This window comes from Solanum verrucosum, unplaced genomic scaffold (genome assembly GCF_900185275.1).
Source record: "Solanum verrucosum unplaced genomic scaffold, falcon-dt-bn FXZP01000254.1, whole genome shotgun sequence".
Lineage (NCBI taxonomy): Eukaryota > Viridiplantae > Streptophyta > Magnoliopsida > Solanales > Solanaceae > Solanum > Solanum verrucosum.
In genome coordinates this window covers 371,120-396,314 of record NW_026019983.1, presented here as the reverse complement: position 1 = coordinate 396,314, position 25,195 = coordinate 371,120, and the positions used below count along the sequence as shown (strand labels likewise).

Here is a 25,195-nt window from a genome sequence, read left to right as displayed (position 1 = left end):
CAATCGCACCACCAATTGATTGGCCTTACTCCTTCATGCAGAAAGGATAACATTATGTACCTATCATTATCTGATAGGAAGAAAAAGCTGAAAAAAGTACAATCAAAATTGCATTTTTATTATAAATCAGTGAATTTTGAAATTTTAAAGCGAAGTTTATTTATAAAGGTACAATTTGACTTGACATCTCGTATAAATAGAGTTGGAAATTGATCTATCATGATTGATGAGTCATAAAACGTCTACACATGCTAAAAACATTTTAAGACACTTTTTTCTTTGCTCTCTTGACAATTTTAATAAGTAGTCTTTCTCTTGTTATTTTCGCCCGATGATCGATCAATTCAAAAAAAAGTTTATAGACAAAAAATGTATAAGTCAATCAAGAGGTACAATTTAACTTGACAGCTCGAATATATAATTGAATTATGACCTAATACCTACCATGGCTAATGAGTCATACATGATTCAACTTGTTACCCAAAAAATATGCTATGATTAATATTTCAAGAACACCTATCAATGAATGCCAAAAACTTCCAAATTGGTCACAAATCACCATACGTAATAAATTTGGTTAATTCACTATTTTACAAGTCTTTTTCGAAACTTTTGTTTCTTTTTGCCTATCTTAAAAGTAGTAGTGCCCACTATTCTTTTTTTGTTTTTGTTCATTTAATCTCTAACCACAAATACAGTAAACTTTAACCGTCCAAAAAGGACTTTGCAAATATGGACACCTTATCGAATACCTCATTCCCACTTGCCTTCAATTACCTTTTCACCTTCCAACCAAAACTTAAATGTTACTTTGTCATTTTTCACGAATTTTATATCTTTAACTATTCACTATTTTATTTATCTATTATCACCTTTTACGAATTTCATTTTTAGCTATCACTATTTTGTATTTAAATTTTAAGCACACTTCGATGCTGAATTAGCTTATGTATATTGTCGATTTGAGACAAATATTTGGCTAACTAGGTGTGCAAACCAGTGATAGTTGAAAAATAGAACTTGCGAAAAAATAAAAGTTTATGTAAATAGAACAACAGATAGTTAAAGTACAAAACTCGTAAATGTATGAAAGTTAAATGTTTTTTTATCATTAACTCTTTAAAACATTACTACAATTGAAAAACAATTTTTGTTGTTACTCAAGTATTATGTTTTTCTAAAAATTTAACCTTTTAAACTCTCTAAAACAAACATTTTTTTCTTAGAACAAAACCATTGGCTGCAAAAGTATGTAACCAGAGACAACCGACAAGATATACGACTTCTAGAAATCTTTAAAAAAAATTAATATTATACTCCGTTATACTATCGAGTTATTATATCTTTAAGAGCTATTCAATACACAGAATAAAGTAAATATTTCAAAATTATGTTTAGTATTGAACTTATATCGTCAATCAAATATAATATCAAACTTAATCCTAAATTTCTCATTTTATTTCATCTTTTATATATATATAGGATATATTAACTCAGAGCCTATATGCGTGATAATTTAACCTTTGTACCAAACGATCCTTCAATGTCATACTATCGATCTATACAAATTATTCGATTTACACCGCGATATAAACCTTCACCCCGTAAACAGGCAGCGCAATTTAGCAGCCTGCCTTTAACCTTTATAAAAGGCCGAAGATCCGAAAAGATTCCATAGAATCAAAATTCAGTTTATAAATATTCATTTTTCAATTCCTAATTAAATACGTATCTCCTTTTTAACTTGGCGCCAACAACAGCAATGCGATTGGAGAACGGCGATCGATCCACGTGTCATTCGATCGTTAATTCCAGCTCCGACGACGACGATGACGGCGGTTTGCTGCCGGAGAGTTATTCCCCGGTATTAGATGGTGAAGGACTTCTTGTTCCGCCTCTCAATTTCGCTATGGTTGATTACGGTGTTTTCCGGTCTGGTTTTCCTGATACTGCTAACTTTGCCTTTTTACAAACCCTAGGTCTTCGTTCTATCATGTGAGTTAGTTCGTGAATTCGATCGATCGGTTTCGTTACTTGAAGTTACGTTTTTATTGATTCTTTTGTTTTTTTTTTGCATATTTTGTGTGTAGATATTTGTGTCCAGAGCGATATTCTGAAGCTAATGTGGAGTTTCTAAATGCTAATGGAATTCGGCTTTTTCAGTTCGCCATTGAAGGATCTAAGGTTGAGGTTATTTTCCGTAATGTATATCTCAATATCAGTATGATATAGAATGTTATGATCATGTGATGGAATTGTCAAAAAAAAGAAGCATTTTGTTGCTGAGTGATCCTGATCCGATTTTTCTGTGAGGAAGCTGTTGTAAACCATTACTTTTTGTATATTAAATAATTTCCGGATTATAACTCCTAGTTGGTATTACAAAAATGGATAACGTAGTGTATAGTTAACTTAATCCTCAGTCCTTTGCCAAAATGTCTCAATTGATCTTTACAAGTTATAAAGCATTACCAGAAAGGCTTGTTTGAAGTTTGGACTAAATCAATTGGAGAAGTTTGGGAAAGGACTGAGGATTAGCCAACTATACACTACGTTATCCATTTTTGTAATACCAACTAGGTGTGATATTCTGGAAATTATTTGACTTATCCAAAAAAGAAAAGAAAAGAAAAGAAAAAAAGTAACGCTTTTATTCGTTCCATTTCCTTATGTCGGCTGATGGTGAAAAAGACATTGTTTTTGCTCTCTAATTAGTTAATTGACTTGTTTTCTAGCTATCAAAGAATGTAAAAATGGGAGTTAGTTGACTGGTTATTTAGAAAGAGTCTATTTATTGGCATTGAATACTTACTCTATATGTTTGTTAACTTGTTCTCATCCTTATTTATTCCATGTCTGAAGTTATTCTGATTTGTATAACAGGAAAGGATTAATCATTAATTTCTTACTAAACTGGCATTAGGAGGCATCTTTCTTCAAGGACCAAAGTCAAAAGATTTTGTGGTATTAGTTTGTAGGAGATGAGGTTATAAAATTTTGTGGTCTAGGATTTAGACATTTAGCAGCAGTATGTTGGAATAGTCACAGACCCTTGATTTCTCCTTTAGTTGTTGTGGAAGTGAACTATGTACCTGGCCATCGTGACTTTGACTTACAGAACTAGTATAAGTCATGTCAGAGTATTAAACTTGTACTTTTGGTTGCATGGCCCAAAATATGTTCTTGTTTCAAAACCGTCTGCAAGTTTTCATGTGTTTATATTCATCAACTAGTAGTTGAGATAGTTTTGTGATATGTTTGGGTTTCAGATAGCTGCAGACCTATAATAGGTTAAAAGATTTTCACCATGGGGATTGTCACCTGCGGCCTCATGCTGTATTTTTTTCTTTGATTCTCTCAAGGGTCTAGTACTTAAAGTTCCTCTCCCTCTTAAATTGCACTCTGCTTTTACAACAAAATGCAAGTATAGCTACAGCTTCCTACTATTGCTTCCTTCTTAGCCACCACTCAACATTAGTTGTCACAGTTCTACTTCATAAGGGCCTGCTGCAACTGGTGCTACTTGATCATTCTTAGCATTTATTTTGTCTTCCTTCTATTTGTTTTAGCTTTTAGTTTTCCTCTGTTCTTGATGCATGAACCAAATGGTTTCGGTGGTGGTGCAATACAGGTAATGCTGCAACGAAAATAATTCATAACTTAAGAAAGGAGGTAGGGAGTTTCTTGTGGTTTTCCAAATCCTGAAGAAAGATTGTCCAATTTCCACATTCTAAGTGAGAACAGATACATTCTAGTAGTTGAACCTGTTGGAGCTTTGCACTTTCTTGGAGAAAATCCTCCAATTGGTGTGTAGGAGAGAGAAATTTATCCACTAGCAATATGTAATTGCATTCTTTTCGGATTCACCAGAAGCAGGTCATATTAGCTGTCCGACTCTACATCCCAAGTCCCAACTAATTGGATTGCTAAACTAGGAAGATCACTAGATGATTGACTGTGAAGAGAGAATCTGATGAATCTGCTGGTTTATCAAGTTTATTGCTGTTTGTCTTATCTGTCATGCCATTTGATATGTAGCTCCCAATCAAGTCCATATGACTTCTTCTTTTCTTACCTTCTGATGTTGAGCAGCCTTAGAGGAAGTCAAATAGTTGCCTATCAAACTAGGAAACCATTGTATTTGTCATACCCTCTTCTATGTTTTTGTTTTTTAATCATCGAATGCTAGCTACGATTTCTCTCTGCTGTCCGAATGCTGGACGAAGCACGAAGCTACTCCAAATTTTTTGGTCTATCTCTGTCTCCTCCACTGAGGCTTGATTGGTGAATAAAAAAACGTCCATGTGTATTCTTGTCCTATAACCACTTTACCACATTGTATCTGGATATCCGAAGGTGTTGGTCAAGTGAAAAGACATCTTTCTATTATGGAGATGGTTTGAAATTAAAGCGAAGTACTAATATGGTTGCAATCTATACTGGAAGGTACACATACTACAAACATTAGTAGCAACATATATGAACGCTATGTCTGGTTTGCAGACATTTTAGAAATTTCATATGATTGTGCAAACCGTGTATGTGAGTATTCTTATTGTTGTTTCTTTTCAATCTATCCACGGGTAAATAGGAAACATTTCTTTCTAGTTGTTGATATGAAGCAAAAAAGTTTCATGTTGATTAGTACTTGACTATTTCTCAATGCAGGAGCCACCATTGGTCAACATCCCAGAGGAAACAATAAAGGAAGCTTTGAGGGTTGTCCTTGGTAAGTATGAAGGGTTGCATTTTATTATATCTTGCTTTAGGTTTCTGTCCACTAGTTTTGCTAAATACTTTCTGTATTACAATTTCTGTCGATTCTTTTTATAGATGAAAAGAACCGCCCTCTGTTAATTCACTGCAAAAGAGGAAAGGTAGTCCTTCATTTGTCTTTGTTTAAAATTCTGACTTTTTTCTTAGATGAATCTTCACTCAACATTTCTGACCACCGTTTATGTCTTGCTTGGTAAATTATGCAGCACCGAACTGGTAGCCTTGTGGGGTGCCTCAGAAAATTACAGAAATGGTGCCTCACCTCAATTTTCGATGAGTACCAAAGGTATGCTGCTGAGAAAACTAGAGTATCAGATCTGAGGTTCATGGAGTTGTTTGACATTTCCGGCTTCAAGCAGCCACCAACATTCTGTTCACATTCCCCGAACTAAATGGACAAGATGTACAGGACGAGCAGCAATTTTGGCTTTCCATTTTTAACTGGATCAAAAAGTTGAGTCCACCCCCAAAAGTATTGGATTCCTTATATGAACTCTGGTTATGGTTTTCGTTAGTATCCGATTCTTCTTTTCATTTGGACATAGTCTCTCTCTCTCTCTCTCTCTCTCTGTAGAAAGTAGATGCCATGGCCTATGATAAAGGGTCTCATCCTTTCCTCTTTTTGTGTTCATTGGAGATGGTCTGGGAATTGTAAAAGTTGTGCATTATTTTTGCTTATTAGAAGGGAAAAGGGAGGGTTGTGTTTTCTTCAGGTTGAACTCAGTGCACCTTCATATTTTTCTCTTCATACCTTTGGTATACGGTTTTGAACTGTCGGAGGAGGTGATATATTTTAAGTAGTTAAATTGTATTATGAAGAATTTGAGAACATGTGCAAAAGTTTTTTCAAAATTTGAACCGAAAGTATCTCTTTATTTATTCAAATTTGCAACAAGAAGTCAACAATCATTAAGCTATAACTTTAATTCCAGTTCAAGTTACAAAGTTGTGGAGTAAACAATCATACTACTACAATAACGAACTTAGTGGGAAAAGGGGTGTCTGAGGAGGATAGAGTATATGCAGAGACCTTATCTCTACTTCATAAAGACAGAGAAGGAGGAAAATGACTTTTCTCACTTATGATGGAAAATCATTTACGTCGTATAAAGCACCTTGGTTGGTTGTTACTGTTAAAATCCCAACCTTTCTACTCGAAGAGTTGAGAGTTTGTTAAAAAAAAAAGACAAATCACTTTGATAGCAACTAAGATAGATTTGTCTTTACATTTTCAGTTATCAAAACTTTTTCCTCACCACATGAAAACGTATGTCATCCTAGTGTTTTAGAATTATCAACTCTTTTATCTTGTGCTTTTTTATTTCTTTGGTATTCAATTTCCTACCCAATATTTAATATACGTAGTTTGAAGTCTTAATTAATTTAAATTTGTACCGTATAAGATTCACTTCCTTTATTAGGATATTTTCTATTTTTAAAGTTCGAATTTGAAATATCTACTTAAGAATAAATGGATATTATTTTTTCTATGATAACCTTGAATAAGTTATCGCATGCTTGTTAATATACAACATGCTATTTCTTTTCTTCTTTTTGCATATGATTTCTTTTAAAAAATTCATTGATCTTTCCCTTTCCTTTATCTCAAAGTTTTCTCTTGTTTTTATGTGACCTTTTGATAGATTAAAGTGGATTTACATGTTGTCTTGTACATCACTTTGACTCTTTGAGAACTCTCAAAAAAAAAAACTACTAATCAGCATTCATTAATCTTCACTAATTATATTTTTTTTCTACTAAAAATATGACAAGATCAAGAAACTCCTAAAAATTTATTAACTAAAACTTAAAATAAACGTCTTAAATAGAAGCTTCACCAAATTGTAGCCCTCCTAGACCCCAGCAAAATCGGATGGAGGTGGGGGCAAAACAAGCCCAACAATGCGTAAAAATCAATCAATGCACCATCAATCTCATCACAACTTTGGATTCATAATTTAAAATTAATGTGTTTAATTTTAAAGATTTTTAGTATCGGCTCATTAATTATTTTTTAAAAATTTCTGATTTCAAATCTACTATTTAACATTATTTTAAAGATTATTTCTTACGTTTAGATACACGGTGGGGCCCTCACCCCTACCCTAGAAATCCAAATCAAGTTTATTCCTGCGCATATTCGAACCCTTTTACGTAAACATAGAAGTTAAAAGACGAAATAATAACACTAATGTATTTCATGTAGTTTCATAAAATGAAATTTGAAAAAAATCATACACATATCTTACCTATATTTCAAATAGAGATATAATTTTTCATGGACTAATTTAAATACTTAATAAAAGAATTCTTTATAGCATGTTTGAATTATAAAAATAGTCATTAATATTTACGATAGAGTAAAGTGTTCATATTACAAAATTATTATAATCTAATAAACAAATATTAGGAACTCTGTCGAACATGGCATGATAGCGAAATATTATTCTTTCCTATAATATTTTTCGATATCTCAACAAAATAATTCATAAAATCACCTTTGTTAAAGAACGGTTAACTTAAGTTTCATTAGGTGTCACCTAATAGAAGAATATTTATAGGTGTTAACTTTTCTGCTCTTTCCCTCTCTTCATTCACACACTATATCTATCACTCTTCTCACCATACTCTCTGCTCCTCGAGAACTTTCTCTTCTCATTTCTCTCTGTAGATCACAATCTTCTTCTTCGCTATGGCTACTGCTACTACTCTTTCTCCTGCTGATGCCGAAAAGCTCAACAATCTCAAATCTGCCGTCGCCGGTCTTAATCAAATCAGGTAATTTTTTTTTTTTTTTACGAATTTTTCCATTTCCAGTGCTGTTTTGTTACTGATTGTGATAGAATTAAGTTGATTTGGATCCAGAGGCTGATTTTAATTTTTTGATTTTTTTTTGGCGCAGTGAAAACGAGAAATCTGGATTTATTAACCTTGTCGGTCGCTATCTAAGGTACAGTTAATAGTTTTGGAGCTATCATTATGATTATTAGGAGTACTAAGTAAGAATTATAATTTATCAGCTTTTTTATGTGTTTTGGAAAATTTGAGCTTTAGCAGATCAAGTTGGTTTGTAGCTTGAAAAGTGCGAATCACTTTGCATTTTTGATTTTTTGTATGGTTTAGTTTTGGTTATTGATGATTGATCTGTTGTGGCATTGAGGATAAATAGTGGTGAAGTGCAACACATTGACTGGAGTAAGAGTAGTGATGCGAATTGTGATTTATTAGCTTTTTGATGTGATTTAATGCTGAATGGTTACTTGATATGAAATTGTTGTTGGTTAGTTGATGATTTGTAGTGTTTGTGTGCAAAATTTACTTAAATTTCCAAGCTTTTGTAGATCGAGTTAGTTTGTGTATAGTGTGTGCGTGCGTGCAGAATGCCAGAATGTACATAAAGCTCCGAGCTTTTGCAGATCAAGCTACTTTGTATAGTGTGTGTGTGCGCGCGCAGAATGTACATAACGATCCGACCTTTTGCAGATCGAGTTAGTTTGTATATAGTGCATGTGTGCAGAATGTACATAAAGATCCGAGCTTTTGCAGATCAAGTTACTTTGTATAGTGTGTGTGTGTGTGCGCGCAAAATGTACGTAATGATCCAAGCTTTTGCAGATCAAGTTACTTTGTATATAGTGTGTGTGTGCAGAATGTACGTAAAGATCCGAGCTTTTGCAGATCAAGTTACTTTGTATAGTGTGTGTGTGTGTGCGCGCAAAATGTACATAATGATCCAAGCTTTTGCAGATCAAGTTAGTTTGTATAGTGTGTGTGTGTGCAGAATGTACATAAATATCTGAGCTTATGCAGATCAAGTTAGTTTGTATAGTGTGTGTGTGTGTGCACAGAATGTACATAAAGATCCGAGCTTTTGCAGATCAAGTTAGTTTGTGTAGTGTGTGTGTGCAAAATTTGCATAAAGATCCGAGCTTTTGCAGATCAAGTTAGTTTGTATAGTGCATGTGATAAAAAAAATGTACATAAATTTCCGTGCTTTTGTAGATCAAATTAGTTTGTAGCTCGAAATGCGTGAATCACTTCTTATTTATTTATTTATTTATTTTTTGTATGGTTTAGTTTTGGTTATTGATTGTTGATCTGTTGTGGCATTTTGAATCGTAGTGGAGAAGCGCAACACATTGACTGGAGTAAGATCCAGACGCCAACTGATGAGGTGGTGGTGCCTTATGACAAGTTAGCACCTCTTTCTGAAGGTACATTATTATCTAAACTTAATATTTTTTGTGATCTGTCATAATCATGATCAACGAGTGTCAGCACGGATTGTTTAGTATTAGATTGGTTTGAATATATTTCTCGAGAAGTTTGATTATCTTGATTAATGCAGATCCCGCGGAGACTAAGAAGCTTTTGGACAAACTTGTCGTCCTGAAGCTCAATGGAGGCTTGGGAACAACAATGGGATGCACTGGTCCCAAGTATGTATATGCAGCTTTTTTATAGCCAATTTGAGGCCTAATATTTATTGGAAAACAGAGTTTATTGCAAATTGGACTTCATTAAGCTTGCTTTATTGGCGTTAACCCATAGTTTAAGAGCACCTGCTGTTTGAAAGTGAATACTGTTGGTGGATCCAGAGTGTTTTACTCAAACCTTCTATGTTTTTTTTTTTCATCTGATGCTGTTTTTTAGACTCGTCCGCTGGGAGTCTGAAAATTTCTAAGTCACGTATGAGCTGGTTGATGTTAGCACATGCTTTGCTTATATATTTTCCAGTTTGTTCGTGCTAGTGCATGCATCGGGGGGAGAGGATTAAAGCAATATGCTGGACTATTTATTTTACTTGTTTATTGTGTTTTTTTAATACTAGAAGTCATCAGATAGGAGGGTTCTTTTAGTTGTGTATTCTGGCTGATGGGGGATATCTTCAACCATTATGTGATCTAATTACCACTATGATTTGGTGGAGTAGGAATACTATAAAACAGATACTCCTACTATACAAATTTGCTGCTTGTGATGCCTTTTAAGTTTTAGGAACTCATATAGCAGTAAAATTAAGATGATTTGTGGCTACTTGTAATTAGATCAGATTCAATCATTCAGCTCACCTGTCGGAGGCCAGGATCTATCCTCCTGTGTCATGCTGTAAATAAATATAATGTTACTCCAGCAAATGTGTTTCACCTTTTACCATGCATATTTATTTTTGAAGTATTTGTATGGTTGAAGCTAGAGAGAAATTAAAAGTTGGGAAGACCGTGCCTTCCTTCTACTGTGAAAAATATTAGCTTTTAGAAACTTGCAACTGCATATGGAGATGATGTTCTCCACTTAAAAGAAAAGTTGTAGATTGCATTTTTTGTTTATCTTATAAGATGCAGAAATTTTCAAGTTCCTTTTTTTTGTTGATGCAGATCAGTTATTGAAGTTCGTAATGGTTTGACATTCCTTGACTTGATAGTCAAGCAAATTGAGGTACCACATATCAATGGAATATTTTAATCCATCCTGGTGTTCCATTTTTAAATGTTCTCTGATTAACTTGTGTTCTGTAGGCCCTCAATGCCAAATTCGGATGCAGTGTTCCCCTGCTTTTGATGAATTCGTTCAACACCCATGATGATACACTGAAGGTGAAACAATATAACTTTGATATCTTCTCTTCTATGGTTAAGTTTTCTGTTTGGCTGACTGCAAGTGCTGACTTCTTACCATTGCATTCTCTATGTAGATTGTAGAAAAATATGCGAACTCAAACATTGATATTCATACATTCAATCAGGTTAGTGTGACTTATCATTAGTGATATCCAGTATCTATCAGCTTGTATCTACATGGGAAAAGTTTTGGATTTGTAAAGAGAGATTTGACGTTTTCTGTTAAATATTCACAGAGCCAGTACCCTCGCCTGGTTACGGAAGACTTTGCCCCACTTCCATGCAAAGGCAATTCCGGAAAAGATGGATGGTAATTGACAGTTTAAGATGTGATATTTCTAATGATGTTCTTTTTCTTTCAAAATGAATCGTAATTCGAGTTCTGGAATATGTAAGCTGTTGGGCTCTCTGTTGAGTTATAACAAAGTTTCATCCTCTCTTCTGAAATTCTGAAACAAGTTAGATATGGATCATTTTATTGAGAAATAGTTGGATCAAATTTTTTGCTGGTTCTTTTGTTAGCAATTGGGCGGGGTATCATTGTTTTGTTGAACTTAGTGACCTGAACTGATCGTGAAAACTTATTTTCATTTACCTTTGTGTCTAATTTGTCGTCTCTATGTTTATGTATGCTACTATCTTTTCTGCTTCAAGAATGATAACCAGAACGTAGGTAATTACTGTTGTGGGCCAGAATTGTTTGGTAAAGTTGTCTGTTTCATGGGTTTGCTTTGTTGAATTGCTTTCTTCAAACAGTGTATCCAGTCAAGAAGGCTTTAAGAATTATGATTCCTTGTCCATCTTTTCTAGTCCTTTTGTAGATATAACATGTATATTCACTTACCTAATGTACATTGCTCATGTACAGGTACCCTCCAGGTCATGGTGATGTTTTCCCTTCTTTGATGAATAGTGGAAAGCTTGATGCACTACTAGCAAAGGTTTGCTTCTCATGTCATTGCCTTCTTATGATTATGGCTGGCGTACTGGTGGCCTTTTTTACATTTACTGTCTGCGTGAAATGTTGCCTATTAATTATTTTATTTCAATCTTCCACAGGGAAAGGAATATGTCTTTGTTGCGAACTCAGATAACTTGGGTGCCATTGTTGATTTGAGTATCCTTGCTATGATTTTGCATTGTTGAAGAAACTACAGTTCTTTTGTGTGCAATTTAATAACATCTCAATCATGAAGAAGGTTTTGACACTAAAGCCATTCCCAATTGCCATGAAAAGCGTGTTGTCTTTTCCTTAATTTGACATTGCAGAAATCCTAAATCATCTGATCCTAAACAAAAATGAGTATTGCATGGAGGTACTGACTAGATACTGTTATTTTAAAACTGCATCGTCCTAGGTGAAACTATTATCTACTTTCTGCAATTTTACAGCTTAATGAGTATTGCAGGTTACTCCCAAAACTTTAGCTGATGTCAAAGGTGGCACCTTAATCTCATATGAAGGAAAAGTACAGGTAATTGGATTTATCTGCAGTTTTTGATTCTTATATCTGAAGCGCCGAAGCAATTCCTGTCTATGTATCATCTGGTTGGATATAGACTTGTCGAAAACAACCTACAAATAAGTACAACTACCTAGATCTGGTCTACTTCACTTGATCAACTAAGTATGTCTATTAGAGAGGGTCTGAAATCACATTTTACTTTTTGACCCCTCATATTGCTACTTCCCTAGATTGCATGTGAGCCCATGAAAAGACAGTACCTGCAAAGTGAATATAGTTCCTCTGTGGTGCTTCATCATGATGCAATTTCTTGGCAGCATGCTTGCTCCTAGTCCTTGGGAATCTAGATAGGAGTCTTTGTAATTCTCTCGGTTCTCTCAGAGACTTAGGATAGTTGTGCTGCTGCTTGCATGCTTTTTCCTTATTATATATGAGTTACTTTTGCTAAAGTTTCTTATTGAACTTCTTTTCTGCGGTGCTGCAGCTGTTGGAAATAGCCCAAGTCCCTGATGAACATGTGAGTTATATCTCCTGTTTCTTCCTTAGTTTTCCTTTTGCTGATTTATATGTGAAGTGTTATTAGAAGGTATGGAAATGGGAAAGTGACTCAGGTTTCTTTGTATAATACGTTTTAGTCAACAGTTCTCTAATTGGACTAGAATCTATTGTTGAAATGGATATATCCATCTAAGCATCTACATCTCCTTTATGTTGCTAGTGTCAAGTTACAAATGCTCATTTATTTTCCTCTTAACACGACGATGTATGCTATTATTTCACTTCATCCAAGAGGGGCCTAATTTGATGATCCGTTTTCACTTGCTTGGTACAGGTCAATGAATTCAAGTCAATTGAAAAATTCAAAATTTTCAACACCAACAACTTGTAAGTCGAGATAGTCTAATTATCTCTTATGACCTACTCTAAGCTTATATTCAGCAGTCTTGTCAATGAAGCATGTTCTGACCAAGAGCCGTTGCTACTATGCAGGTGGGTTAATCTGAGTGCTATTAAAAGACTTGTAGAAGCAGATGCACTCAAGATGGAGATTATTCCCAACCCAAAGGTATCAGTTTCTTCTTGTTTAGCATGTTTCCATGGTTGCAACACTTTGTATAAGTGCCTGATCTAGCCAATATTCATTGTCAGGAAGTGGACGGAATCAAAGTTCTTCAACTCGAAACTGCTGCCGGTGCTGCGATTAAAGTATGCCAAACTTAACGTGTATCTTTAAATACCCAATTTCATCCTTGAAGTCTTGATGTTTTTGTCACTATCTAGCATTACTAATTACCATTTTATTCAACCAGTTTTTTGACCGGGCAATTGGTGCTAATGTTCCTCGATCTCGTTTCCTTCCAGTGAAAGCAACTTCAGATTTGCTCCTTGTTCAGGTTAATTACGATATTCCATTTTGTTGATTAACGATACTATACATTCTCAGTTAACTTAAATGATTTGTAGTGTTCTCATCCACCTGTATATATTTGCAGTCTGATCTTTACACCTTGACTGATGAGGGCTATGTCATCCGAAACCCGGCCAGGTCTAATCCATCCAACCCATCCATCGAGTTGGGACCTGAATTCAAGAAGGTTAGCATCAACTCCGCAAGTAGATTAGTGCTGCAGATTTACATGACATTAGCTGAATGCAGTTACTGTCTTGTCTTCTCAGGTGGCCAACTTCTTAGGCCGTTTCAAGTCTATTCCCAGCATCATTGATCTAGATAGCTTGAAGGTGACCGGTGATGTATGGTTCGGATCTGGCGTTACCCTGAAGGTAATTAGCAAAACTTTATTCTCTTTCTTGAGTACGTGCATTTAACATCCTACCAATGACATTATCCGGGGAATACAGGGGGAAGTGACCGTTGCAGCCAAATCCGGAGTGAAACTAGAAATTCCAGATGGTGCTGTGATTGCAAACAAGGTAATACACTCGATCTGAACACCTAACCGAGCTACCGGATTTAGATTTCAGTCAGGTATCTGATGCTGTTTCATTCATTTCCAGGATATCAATGGACCTGAGGATATATAGAGGAGCTGTTGATGCTAATTCGACGTCGCAGAGTCTGCAGCAAGTATGTTTGTAGTGAATGTAAAATTGTCTCTTTAAATAAACGAACAATTTTGCTTGTTTTGTTTAATGGAACCATTGATGCAACAAATGAAATGATTATATCAGAGTAACTTGTTCCTTCATATTTCTGTAGCTTGTCTACTTCCCATTCTATTAATTTCCATGGGAATTATAATATTACAAAAATGGAAAAGAAATTCTATATAGTAGGTCAAAAAATATATATACCATATAGTATAAGGAAATTTTAACTTGTGTTTATTGAGAGATACCAAATTCCCAGTTATTTTATTTTATATAACAAAAATTAGGCTTTTCAAAGTTGTTTCATCATCTCAATTTCTCTTTGGTTTCGATATGATTCAGACAATTGTTTGATTTGACATGAAGTTTGAAAAAAGGAAAGCTCATCTTGTCAATGACCGGAAAGAAAACACCTGGTTTAAAGAAAGACTTGATCAAAAGAATTAAAAACTAGAATTGCCCGGGCTGGGGGTTATTCCGTGTGCACAAAGTATTCATCACATAATGCTATAATGCTCATCCAAAGGACAGAGGTTGTGATAGAAATTGTAGCGGCTATAAGGTTATTTTGGAATTTAAAAAATAAAATTAAAAAGAAGATTGATATCATATTTTTTTTTATTTTTTTGATAACCGAGAAATCCGTCTGTGACCCACCTTTTGGACCAATCACAGCCTTCTAAACTCGGTGGATAATGGGCCCGCCCCTCTACCCTTCTCCACTTAAATACCGGGCTTCGCTTTGCATGGTGTGGGGCTTGAACCTGCAATCTAAGCCACAAATCCTCCACCTTTTGCCACTTGAGCTAGGCCTTGGGGGCAAGAAGATTGATATCATATTGTCATTAATTAGTTCTTACCAATGTAATATTCAAAGTTCATATTAATGTAATAGGAAATTAATAAGTTCTTAAAATTTTGCATATCTTAAGAAAATAGTAAGAAATTAATTTTGTTGCTTAATGACATGAGATTAATTGAACCTAATTAAAGGAGTCATTGATCAAGAATCTAGATTTTGAAATAAAAATATTTATAAAAACATTTAAAATTTAATAACTATTTTTTAAAATGGAGGTAACCAAATACTGTGAGTGTCAATTTGAGTAATTGTTTGTAAAAGAGTAAGTACCAATTAGAATTGTTTTTTTAATTAACAAAAGAATAATTTATGTGACCTTATTAATTTTATTTTAAATTATTCATATACGATATAATGAAAATCAATATCCATGTGCTTAGAACAATCTAAAACATACCAAAAATTGAAAAAAGTTTATAACATTAATTTCAACAAAACAATGTGCGATAACATAAAATCAATTAAATTTAAAAATAAATATTGAGAATTAAAAGCTTTTAGGTCAATTTTGCTCTTCATCGATCATTTCTTTCATATTGTTGATACTACTTAGTAACTCTTCGATCTGCAAAAGAAAACATACAATAAAAAACACATCAATAACATATAGAATTTATGTTATACACATTGTTAATGTAAATAACATAGTTATATAAATATATTTTATCGCATATCAATACGTAGAACTAATTAAACTTAAATATAGGTATAATAAATCGAAAACTAACCTCTTTCATCTTTTCATCAATCTCCTTATATAGTTGGTCTTCACCAAAAGTTAAACAAGTTGGTTTACTCTTCCTTATAATCAACAATGTGTATTGCATGCAAAGCAATGCGTATTTAAGCTTAAATGCACTCATTTCTGTATGCTCGATTTTTCTAAAAATAGTAAGCAACATGAGAAAAATTCATGAAAAACGTAAAATAAATAAAAGTTTGATACATCTAGAAAAATAGCTCAACCATTCGTTAAAAATGTGGAATTTGTAATCGTGAAAGTAAAACAAATGTATATTATATTGCAACATATATATACGTATTAAAACTGACTCGTTGATAGTGAATTTTTTTTAAAAAAAACTTACTTGATAGTTTCTTGCAATGTTCTTGAAGATGCCATTGAAACTAGAGAGAAAATAAAAAATATGGATATTTTTATTTTTCTTGATTGCTATATAACTTGATTTTTATACGAGAAGAAAACCCTTTAAAGAGACTGATTTCATAATGTTATTACCAAAAAATAATATGGAAAATTCATATTAGTGTAATGTGAAATTAATAAATTTTGAAAATTTCATATCTTAAAAAAAGGCAAAAAATTGATTTTGTTACTTAATAACACGAGATTAGTTAGATATTGAAAGATATATACTTGGAAATAAATTTATAATTTTACAACTACTTTCCAAGAGGAGGAAACCAAATATATATTGTGAGTGACAAAGTTGAGTTATTTGTAAAGAATAGTAGTATTTAGAATTTTTCTTAAAATAATTATTTATGTAACTTTATTATATTTATTATATAAATTATTCATGTTTTTATTTAGTTGCCATCTTAATTATTATTTGTACTATTTTCTCTATTTCAATTTACGTGGCACACTGTCATTTTAGCTAGTTCCATAAGCATAAAGACCAACATATTTTTCCAGTAGGGTTTCAACATAAATTTCATTTACTATTTTATTTTCAACTTTACTGAAAGGATGACAATTTCAAAAGAATTTTCACTACGATTTTTATATAGATGATCTGAAAGAATCCATTATTCTTTATTGAGCATAATGTGTCACACCCCAAATCCGGATGTGATGGCACGTGTCCATTTCCCACCGGACACGTCAGCCTAACCCAACCACAACGATAGAGAAGTAGAATAAAAGATAATAAATAAGCGGAAGACTTTAATTAAGACTCAACACTACCCAGAATTTGGTTGTCACATGTACAAACCTCTAAATACAGAATTCGAATAAAAATATACAAGTCTCAGAGTATAGTTCTCGAATAGAACAAAACTGAAAGTAAAGATAACTCAAGGGCACGTCTGGAATGAACCGCTACCTCTCGAGTATGTCTCGAAGCTCAATCTGCTAAAGAAAATACTAAGCCGAATATGAGAGAGAGCTGTCAACCTACACAATTGTGTAGAAGCAAGGGTGAGAACCGAAAACCACAGGTACTCGCAAGTAACTCTAAACTAAGCAAAACTAGCAGCTACAAACAACTCCTTTCAATCCTAACCTGTTTTATTTAAAAATATATGTGTAAAAGGAAAATGACTGAGTTTTCGAAAAATCGATTAAACTTATGATTTAAACAAAATCAAATTTCTGAAAGGACAGAGTCGCCACTTAATTTTTTAGTAAAAAAAATCAAGAAAAAATACTTACGATTTTCAAAAGATTTAAACAGATAAAATCAATTGAAAATGGGTTCGAAGTTCAATATACATTCCGAGAAGGTGTTAGGCCCTCGGAATGCCCGCTAACTTGCGGTTGACCGGCGATTTGACTAAAATGACTTTGACTAATTTTGAAAAATTTAACATAATAATATTTAAATAAATTACAATATTTAATTAATTTTGAGAAAATAATTAGATAAACGACACCTTTTTCTTTTTTAGAGAAAAGAATTCAAAATGACACATTGGACTTGTGATACGAGTAATTAGAGTTTCAATAAAACTAGATTAATTAAAATTTATTCAATTCATTTTTTAAGATAATAATTTGAACCAATTAAAGCATGAGACCATTTTAAATCAATTGATAAAAAGAGAACACACACAATTTTATTTTATTTTAGTTCATTTGAGAAAAGTGTTAACTTAAAACCATTTAAATAAGCAAAATGATTAAAGGAAGAGGCATTCAAAACATGTCCTTTTAAAAACAAAAGATTTAATAAAAATGAAACATGGCCAATATATTTGATTAGTAAGATAAAACAAAAACAAATATAAGAATGTATTAAAGGTAAGCCAATGTAAAGAAATTAACTTATCGTTTGGGGAATTTAATTAGGTTAGTTAACAATTTAAAAGTTAGAGTCAACACGCAATAAACAATAAATAATCATAATTAAATAATTAAAGAGTAGGGAGAAATTGAATTTGGGCCTCCTTTTGGGCCAAATTCGCTGAAATTTGGGGCTTAGGCTCAATCCCGTTTTTGTATACACAAGTTGTATATCAGTGCATTCAGCTCGTATATCAACCCCGTTTCCTGTATCTTAGGATGTATATCGAATGTATACAGCTCCCGTCAACTCCCAGCACCTGTATTTCAAATTTATGCCTAGTATTTCTACATTTGACCTGTATATCCTTGTATATTCTGCATATATTTTGCATATTCCTCTATATATAACGTGTATACAGACTGCTTTTGGACTTTCCGAAATCCATGTTAAACTTCCAACTCAAAAATTCACACACTTTGCTCCTAATTCGATGGAGTAGACCCGAATAGATAGGGACTTGGGCCTTCAAGGCCCATTAAGGAATGCCGAATAGAATCCGATTGACTCATGGGAGATTCGTATGCAACAAAAGAAAAGAACATAATAAGGATCACATTAATTAATTCAAATAAATAATGACATTTCTTAAATTATGACAAAAGTCTAAAAGAAAATAATTCAACAGTGCTAACACATTTTAGTCCCTAAGGCCCTTCCTAGGATGAATATATCTTCCAACACATTTAATCAAAGATAAGTGGACATCAATATGACCAAATAACCTGGCAAGAAAATTAGAAACAAACACAATCTTGCTACGAGAAACTATATCGGGCAGTGCTATTAATTTTTGATCATTAAGACTTACCAAGGGTGTATTGAAATATATATATATATATATATATATATATTCCCCTTCCCAATGTTCAGAAAAACCATCTCCCTTACTCAATCCAAAAACTCCTAAAAATCCCTCTTGTAATATCCACCTTGTAAAAAAGTTTGTTTTAAGTGTGTAAGAGTCGGTCGGGGTTCCCGAAAGGGAAACCTCTCTCAGTCTAAGTCATGTAAGTCTTTTTGGTTCCTGTATTTTCCCTAAAAATATATGTAAATTATGTTTATTTGCTTTAAATTAATGTTACGTATGTAAATATATTTGTAAAACTACCCTTAGTATATGGTTAGACTTTTAACTTCTTAATAACAACGATGGATTAACCTGTAAATTCCTAGGATATTTCTAAGGCCTTAAAAAAGTCCGCAACATTCACAGGACGTCTTATTGGTCGTTTCCGGGGTGGGGTTAATGAAGAAGTTTTTAAGAATACAGGTTAAAAGAAAGAGATGAACGGGGTAGTAACTTAAAAAAAAAAAAAAAAAAAAAAAAAAAAGGAAAAAACAGGACACGGAAAAAACAGGACACATATAAGATAAACATGACCAGACACGAGTAAGAGGGAGTACTGAGTAGGATTTACAAAAAATTGAATTTCTGTCATTCTGCTATTTTGCCGATTTCTGTTATATTAAGTTCTGTGTTTTTGCTAAAATCTGTCTGTATTTTTGTCTGTATTTTCTCTGTCTCTATTAAACTAAAGTCTGTCTGTATTTTCTGTGTAATTTTTAATTTTTAATTCTATATTTTCTGTATTTTCTGTATTTTCTGTGTAATTTTGGTATCAGAGCGAGAAGTTTTTGGGAAGTAATCATTTAATGAGAAGACCGCTACGAAGTACTCAGACACATTTAGAAACTAAAAGAAAGTTAGAAAGTCTATATTTAGAATACAAGAGACCGAATAAGACTAAAGAAGACAATATAAGGTTAGATTTTCTAATAGAAATAATATCTAGATTAGAATATAAATTTATTACACAGTTGAGATCAAGACAAAAATAATATATGAAAAAACATCCTTTTGCTAATCAACTACGACTAGGATATTGGTATTTATACAGAGAAATACAAATAAAATCAGAATTGTTAAAATTAAAACAAGCAATAAGTATATATTTACAAGTATTAGAGACAAGAGACTTAGCTGATAGACTTTGTAATCACGGAGGTTTATACTCAGTAAATAGACAAACACTAGTCAACCCAGAATTGTTAAGCGCTCTAAAGTGGGAATTACATAGCATCGATAGTGATATCCAATACGCAATTAGTAGAATACAAAATCAAAGGAAAAGAATTAATAACATTGATATTCCGTTAGGATAGCAAGAATAGATTCATTAAAGCAATTAGAATACCTAGACTTAAGAATTTACCCTGAAAAGAAATACAGAATATTAAAAGAAAATTCAGTAATAAGGTGCAATTTTAGTCAAGGAGAACACCTTTTACATTCAGAAGATAAGCAATACAATACTATCATAGATCTTATAATAAACTTTAGTGAAAAAACACAAGAAAAGGAAAATAATATAGTAAGATTACTAGAAACAAACGAAATAACTCAAAATAAACAACAGAAGATATTAGAAAGATTAGAACAAAACTTTGATTTCCTAAAATCACAACAATTAGAACTAGATAGAAAAATTCAATACTTAAATAATAAGTTTAATATAGAACAAATACCTACAAAGATTGAAATAGGAAAACTAATTAAGACCATAACAGAGAAACCTAAAGAGCTAGAAATAAAAACAACAGAATTAATTGAAAAGATTACAAAACAAGTCGAAATAGTAACAACTGAAGTTATTGAGTTAAAAAAGACGATACAACAACTAGAAGATAAACTCCTTTCATGAACGATCTATGCCAAGAACCATCCTATACAAAAGCCTTAAAATTTGCAGGAAGTATTCAACCAGATCCACAAGAATTGTCTGACCACCAACCTTCAAGTAAATCAGATCAAATAATTATTAAACAGAATAACACTATAATAGTATTACTGATAGAATTAAATAAAAAATTAGATAAAATAATTAAAGAAAAAGAGGTTATAAAAGAACAACCTAAAAATACTGAAATAGAAGAATTAATAAATCAATTAAAAAATATTGAAATTACTCCACCTAAAGAGAGACCTACTATAGTTAGAAAATCCCAAAAATGGACTTTCTTTCAGGTAGAAGAACAACAACCGAAGAAAGACCACGAGTAAGTTTTTCCGATAATAGAATAGGAAATAGTTTTATATCAAGAATATTAACAAGAAATAAGCAAGAAGATAAACAAATCCAGGAGTTAAATGAAGTAATAGATATAGATAAAGACCTAAGAATATTCCAACAGAACCAGTTGAATCTACTAAACCCAAAGATATTATATGATACAGGATATTTTGAAAGAAGCAATCAGCTATATAGACATTATAGAGAAGAACAAATTTCAGCCATAGGAAAAGAAATAGCTACTATGAATTTAATAAACCCAGAATCCTTACGAGGAATTATACATAACAGACTAACATTAATGCACATGGGCTTAATAGTAGTAGGATTAAAAGGATTAACCAGAAAAAATCTAGGAACTAAAGTATTAATAGTAATATACGATGATAGATGGTCTGACTTAAAGAAATCAATCATAGGGTTAACAGAAGTAGACATGACCAATAATGGAGGAATATTTTATATTAGCCCAGATTTTATGATTAATTTAGGAGAATTCGGAAAGCACATAAAAATAGGAATCCAGACTAAAGGCTACGAAGAAATGAGTAGCGGAAATAATTTACTAATGTGTATAGGTTTCATTGGAAAAGTTGCATCTAAAAGTAATACAAGGTTTCGATTAAAAGTAGAAGATGTAGTAGAGGTAATGGGTAACAAAGGGATAAAATTAATAAAACCAATAAAAATAAATCCAGAAGAATATGCAGGATTAGAATGGAACCTAGAACAATTTAATAAAAAGAAAGTACTTATACCAGAATCTCATCTAATGTATACTAATACAAAAGGAGAAACATCTATTAGATTCACAAATTATAATTATTCTAATCAAACGAACTTAGAAGAAGAGTTAGAATTAGAAGAAGAAAAAGAGTTTATGAATGTAGAAATAATATAAGAAGGATATGAGGTAGATGAAGCTTTGCAAGAAGCCGAAAGAAGATATAATAAGAATACAGATATAACCTTTAAATGTAAAGGATGTAAAACAGGAAATATGGGTATATTTGAAATAGACAGACATTTTAAAACATGCGAATTTAGAACTGATAATCTAGGATACAGAAAAGAATATAATAACCAAGACAAAATAGAAAATCTTGAAACAATACTAGAAAATCTGTATGAAAGTGAAGAGGAAATAGAAAGAGATTCTATAATAAGTCAAAAAGAGCTTATGGAATCTACTAGTTCAAGTGCTAGCCCGTTCCAACGAACTTCTCAACACCATACAGTAGACACAAGTATAGGAAATGTACCAAGAAGACGAGTCTATAGGGTAAACCCAGACACAGTAACTGAAAACGTAAGACCAATGGGTAGAAGGATGCCTATAGAAGAACCTATTAGGTTACAAGAAGGAGGAAGTAAAGGAAAAATATTAAACATAGCAGCACATGACCCTCAAATGTGGAATGCAGTAATCGATTTATGGAAAGGAATAGTAGTAGCAGACTATATAAAAACATACCAAGATGCAGACGCAGAAACAATGTATAAATATATGGAAACTTTTTTAGGAGAATCTGCAAAGGCCTTATGGGAAGCATATAAATCTAATTTCCCACAAGAATTCCAAGCTTTGGTAAACTTGGGAGCAAACCCGTATAATTTTACAAATAAAATACACAGTTTAATTACAGGAGAAGACCCTAATAGTGGCTTAGTAGTCTTACAAAGAAACGCTTTAATACACCTAGAACAGTTAAGTATTACAAGTTGGTTCCACATAAAAAACTTTCTTAAAGATTATTATTATTATTGTACAATTAGTGGGAATTCTTTTGATGAAGAATTAGGAAAAAAGTTATTTAATAAATTACCAGGAGCCTTAGGCAGAGAAATAAAAGAAAAATGGTATAAAAGAGAAGGAGTAATACAGAATCCAAACGGTAAATGGTCAATAGGACACAAAGTACAACATATAATGGAAGTCTTAACAGAAAAATGTACAAATATACAAATACAGAAACAATTAAAACAGAATGAAATGAGTTTCTGTAAAAATGTCATGTATACAACCCAAAGTTATGATAAAGGACAAAATAAATCCAAGAAAAGATACAAGAAATATAAACCCTACTATAATAAGCAGTATAATACAAAATACTATTTAAGAAAATCTTCAGCCAGGAAACCTTATCTAAATAAAGATAGACATGTTCGAAAATATAGAAATGATAGAAATTATAAAAATAAGCTAGAATGCTTCACATGTGGAAGTATAGAACATTTAGCAAATGTATGTCCTAAAAGAAATAATAGTAGAACTAGAAATTCTCAATTAATAGAAGATTTTCAAGAAACTTTAATTAATGTAGATGAATACATGTCAGACAATGAAAGCATATATTCTATAGTAAGTGTAGAAATAGAAGAAACGACACGATCTGATGAGTCAGATTCAGCTAATGAAGAATTAATAAATGAGATAGGACTAGAATTTAAAAATATAGACTTAGAAGAATTACAAATAAATACAATGATGAATGTTTTACAAGAATGTACCCATGAATTTGAAAGGAATAAAGGAATAGATAGTAACCAATGTATTCTATGTAAATGGTATCCAAGTAGAGAAAAGAGGGCAAAATGTAAGTTTTGCTATGCTGAAGGATGTATCACATGCATAGAAAACCTGTTAAAAATAAAAATAAAAGGACGTGAAAAGATAGATATAAATAATGATACAATAAATTTACGATTAATAACATTAGAAAATAGAATAAACGAACTAGAGCAAAAGGTAATGTCGTTAGAAAAAGGAAAACAAAAACTTGAAGAAAATACAGAATCTGTTCAAAGAACAGAAGAAAGGGGGATGTACAACACATCTACCCAAGAAGCAGAATTAATGAACATAGAAACTAGAGAAAACCATTATGAAAATTTCATATGTAATGAAGATAAAAAATTCACCACTATTAAAGTTTTAGCTAGACTTAAAATACAAGATATTGAGTTAGAAACTTTAGCATTAGTAGACACGAGATGTACAGGTAGTATAATAAATAAAAAGATTTTACCTCCAAAATTAATCAGAACATTAGACAAACCAATTGCAGTGATGCAAATGGATGGAACATACAATACCTACCAACATTATATCGGCAAAACTCAGGTAAGTTTTATTAATACATGTAATGAATTTTATAAACCAATGTATACACTTGACAGGATATGGGTAAGAGATCTAAACATAAATGTAGATTTTGTATTAGGATTAAAATTTATGATACAAAATAACGGGGGTACATTAATTACAAGAGATGGGGTAATACTCTTTAAGCATCTTACTTATACACCGGTACAAACTATTACATTTGAAACAAAAGGAAGACAAGCTGGAATATCTCCAAGCACTTCTGAAAATGATAGTTCACAGATATGTTGTAAAAATTGCAAAGATAAAAGCCAATGTTGTAAAGATTTAAGCCAAACAGAACAATACGAGGAAGAAGAAGAATATGATATAAGAGAAAAAGATTATACTCTAATAGAAGTAGAAAATGAATTCTATAATTTTCAAACAGGAATTAACATGATAGGTACAATTAGAAGTCCTAAGGACTTAGAAAACATAGTAAGAATATTAGACGAAATGGAAATAATAGGAGAAAAACCTTTAAAATACTGGGAAAATAATAAAGTAGTATGTAAATTAAATATCATAAACTCTGAATACATAATAAAAACAGCTGCCATTGAAGCAACTAATCAAGACTTGGAAGACTTTAGTATACAAATAAAAGAATTATTAAATTTAGGAGTAATAAGAAGATCTACATCAAAACATAGATCAGCAGCATTTATGGTTAGAAATCATAGTGAAATAGTAAGAGGTAAAGCAAGAATGGTAATTAATTACAAAAGACTTAATGATAATACAAGAACTGATGCATATAAATTACCTGATAAAAATGAATTAATCAATTGAATCCAAGGAAAAAGAATATTTAGTAAATTCGACTGTAAGTCAGGATATTGGCAGGTAAAAATGCATGAAGAAAGTATAGAATGGACATCATTCACATGCCCGGAAGGACATTTTGAATGGTTAGCCATGCCATTTGGACTAAAAACTGCCCCTCCCATATTTCAAAGAAAAATGGACACTATATTTGGTGACTATAAAAGGTTTGTCTTAGTATATGTAGATGATATCTTAATATTTAGTAAAGATATTAAAGAACATTTAGGACATCTACAGACAGTATTTAGATTATTTGTAAAAAATGGAATAATAGTAAGT

The 25,195-nt window shown here is 32.2% G+C and overlaps 2 protein-coding genes across 3 annotated transcripts; both read left to right on the top strand.

Annotated features, from left to right (window-relative positions):
- The first annotated feature begins 1,668 nt into the window (after nt 1–1,668).
- On the top strand, nt 1,669–5,483 carry LOC125817874 (tyrosine-protein phosphatase DSP1-like). Of its 2 annotated transcripts, none has more exons than XM_049497380.1 (5): nt 1,669–1,995; nt 2,091–2,184; nt 4,669–4,729; nt 4,834–4,877; nt 4,983–5,483. In XM_049497380.1, exons 1-5 carry the CDS (start codon nt 1,763–1,765, stop codon nt 5,166–5,168), a joined length of 618 nt encoding a protein of 205 aa, XP_049353337.1. In that variant the 5' UTR covers nt 1,669–1,762; the 3' UTR covers nt 5,169–5,483. The 2 variants fall into 2 exon arrangements, with proteins under 2 accessions (XP_049353337.1, XP_049353336.1); XM_049497379.1 differs by having other exon boundaries at nt 1,706–1,995; nt 2,091–2,190.
- Nucleotides 5,484–7,317: 1,834 nt separating this feature from the next.
- LOC125817822 (UTP--glucose-1-phosphate uridylyltransferase) lies at nt 7,318–14,070 on the top strand. The gene is made up of 21 exons (XM_049497332.1): nt 7,318–7,554; nt 7,679–7,726; nt 8,899–8,990; nt 9,125–9,215; nt 10,155–10,215; nt 10,296–10,373; nt 10,472–10,522; nt 10,634–10,707; nt 11,266–11,338; nt 11,457–11,514; nt 11,667–11,713; nt 11,807–11,872; nt 12,348–12,380; nt 12,696–12,748; nt 12,854–12,929; nt 13,013–13,069; nt 13,174–13,257; nt 13,357–13,458; nt 13,541–13,645; nt 13,724–13,795; nt 13,880–14,070. Exons 1-21 carry the CDS (start codon nt 7,469–7,471, stop codon nt 13,904–13,906), a joined length of 1,434 nt encoding a protein of 477 aa, XP_049353289.1. The 5' UTR covers nt 7,318–7,468; the 3' UTR covers nt 13,907–14,070.
- Nucleotides 14,071–25,195: the final 11,125 nt, after the last annotated feature.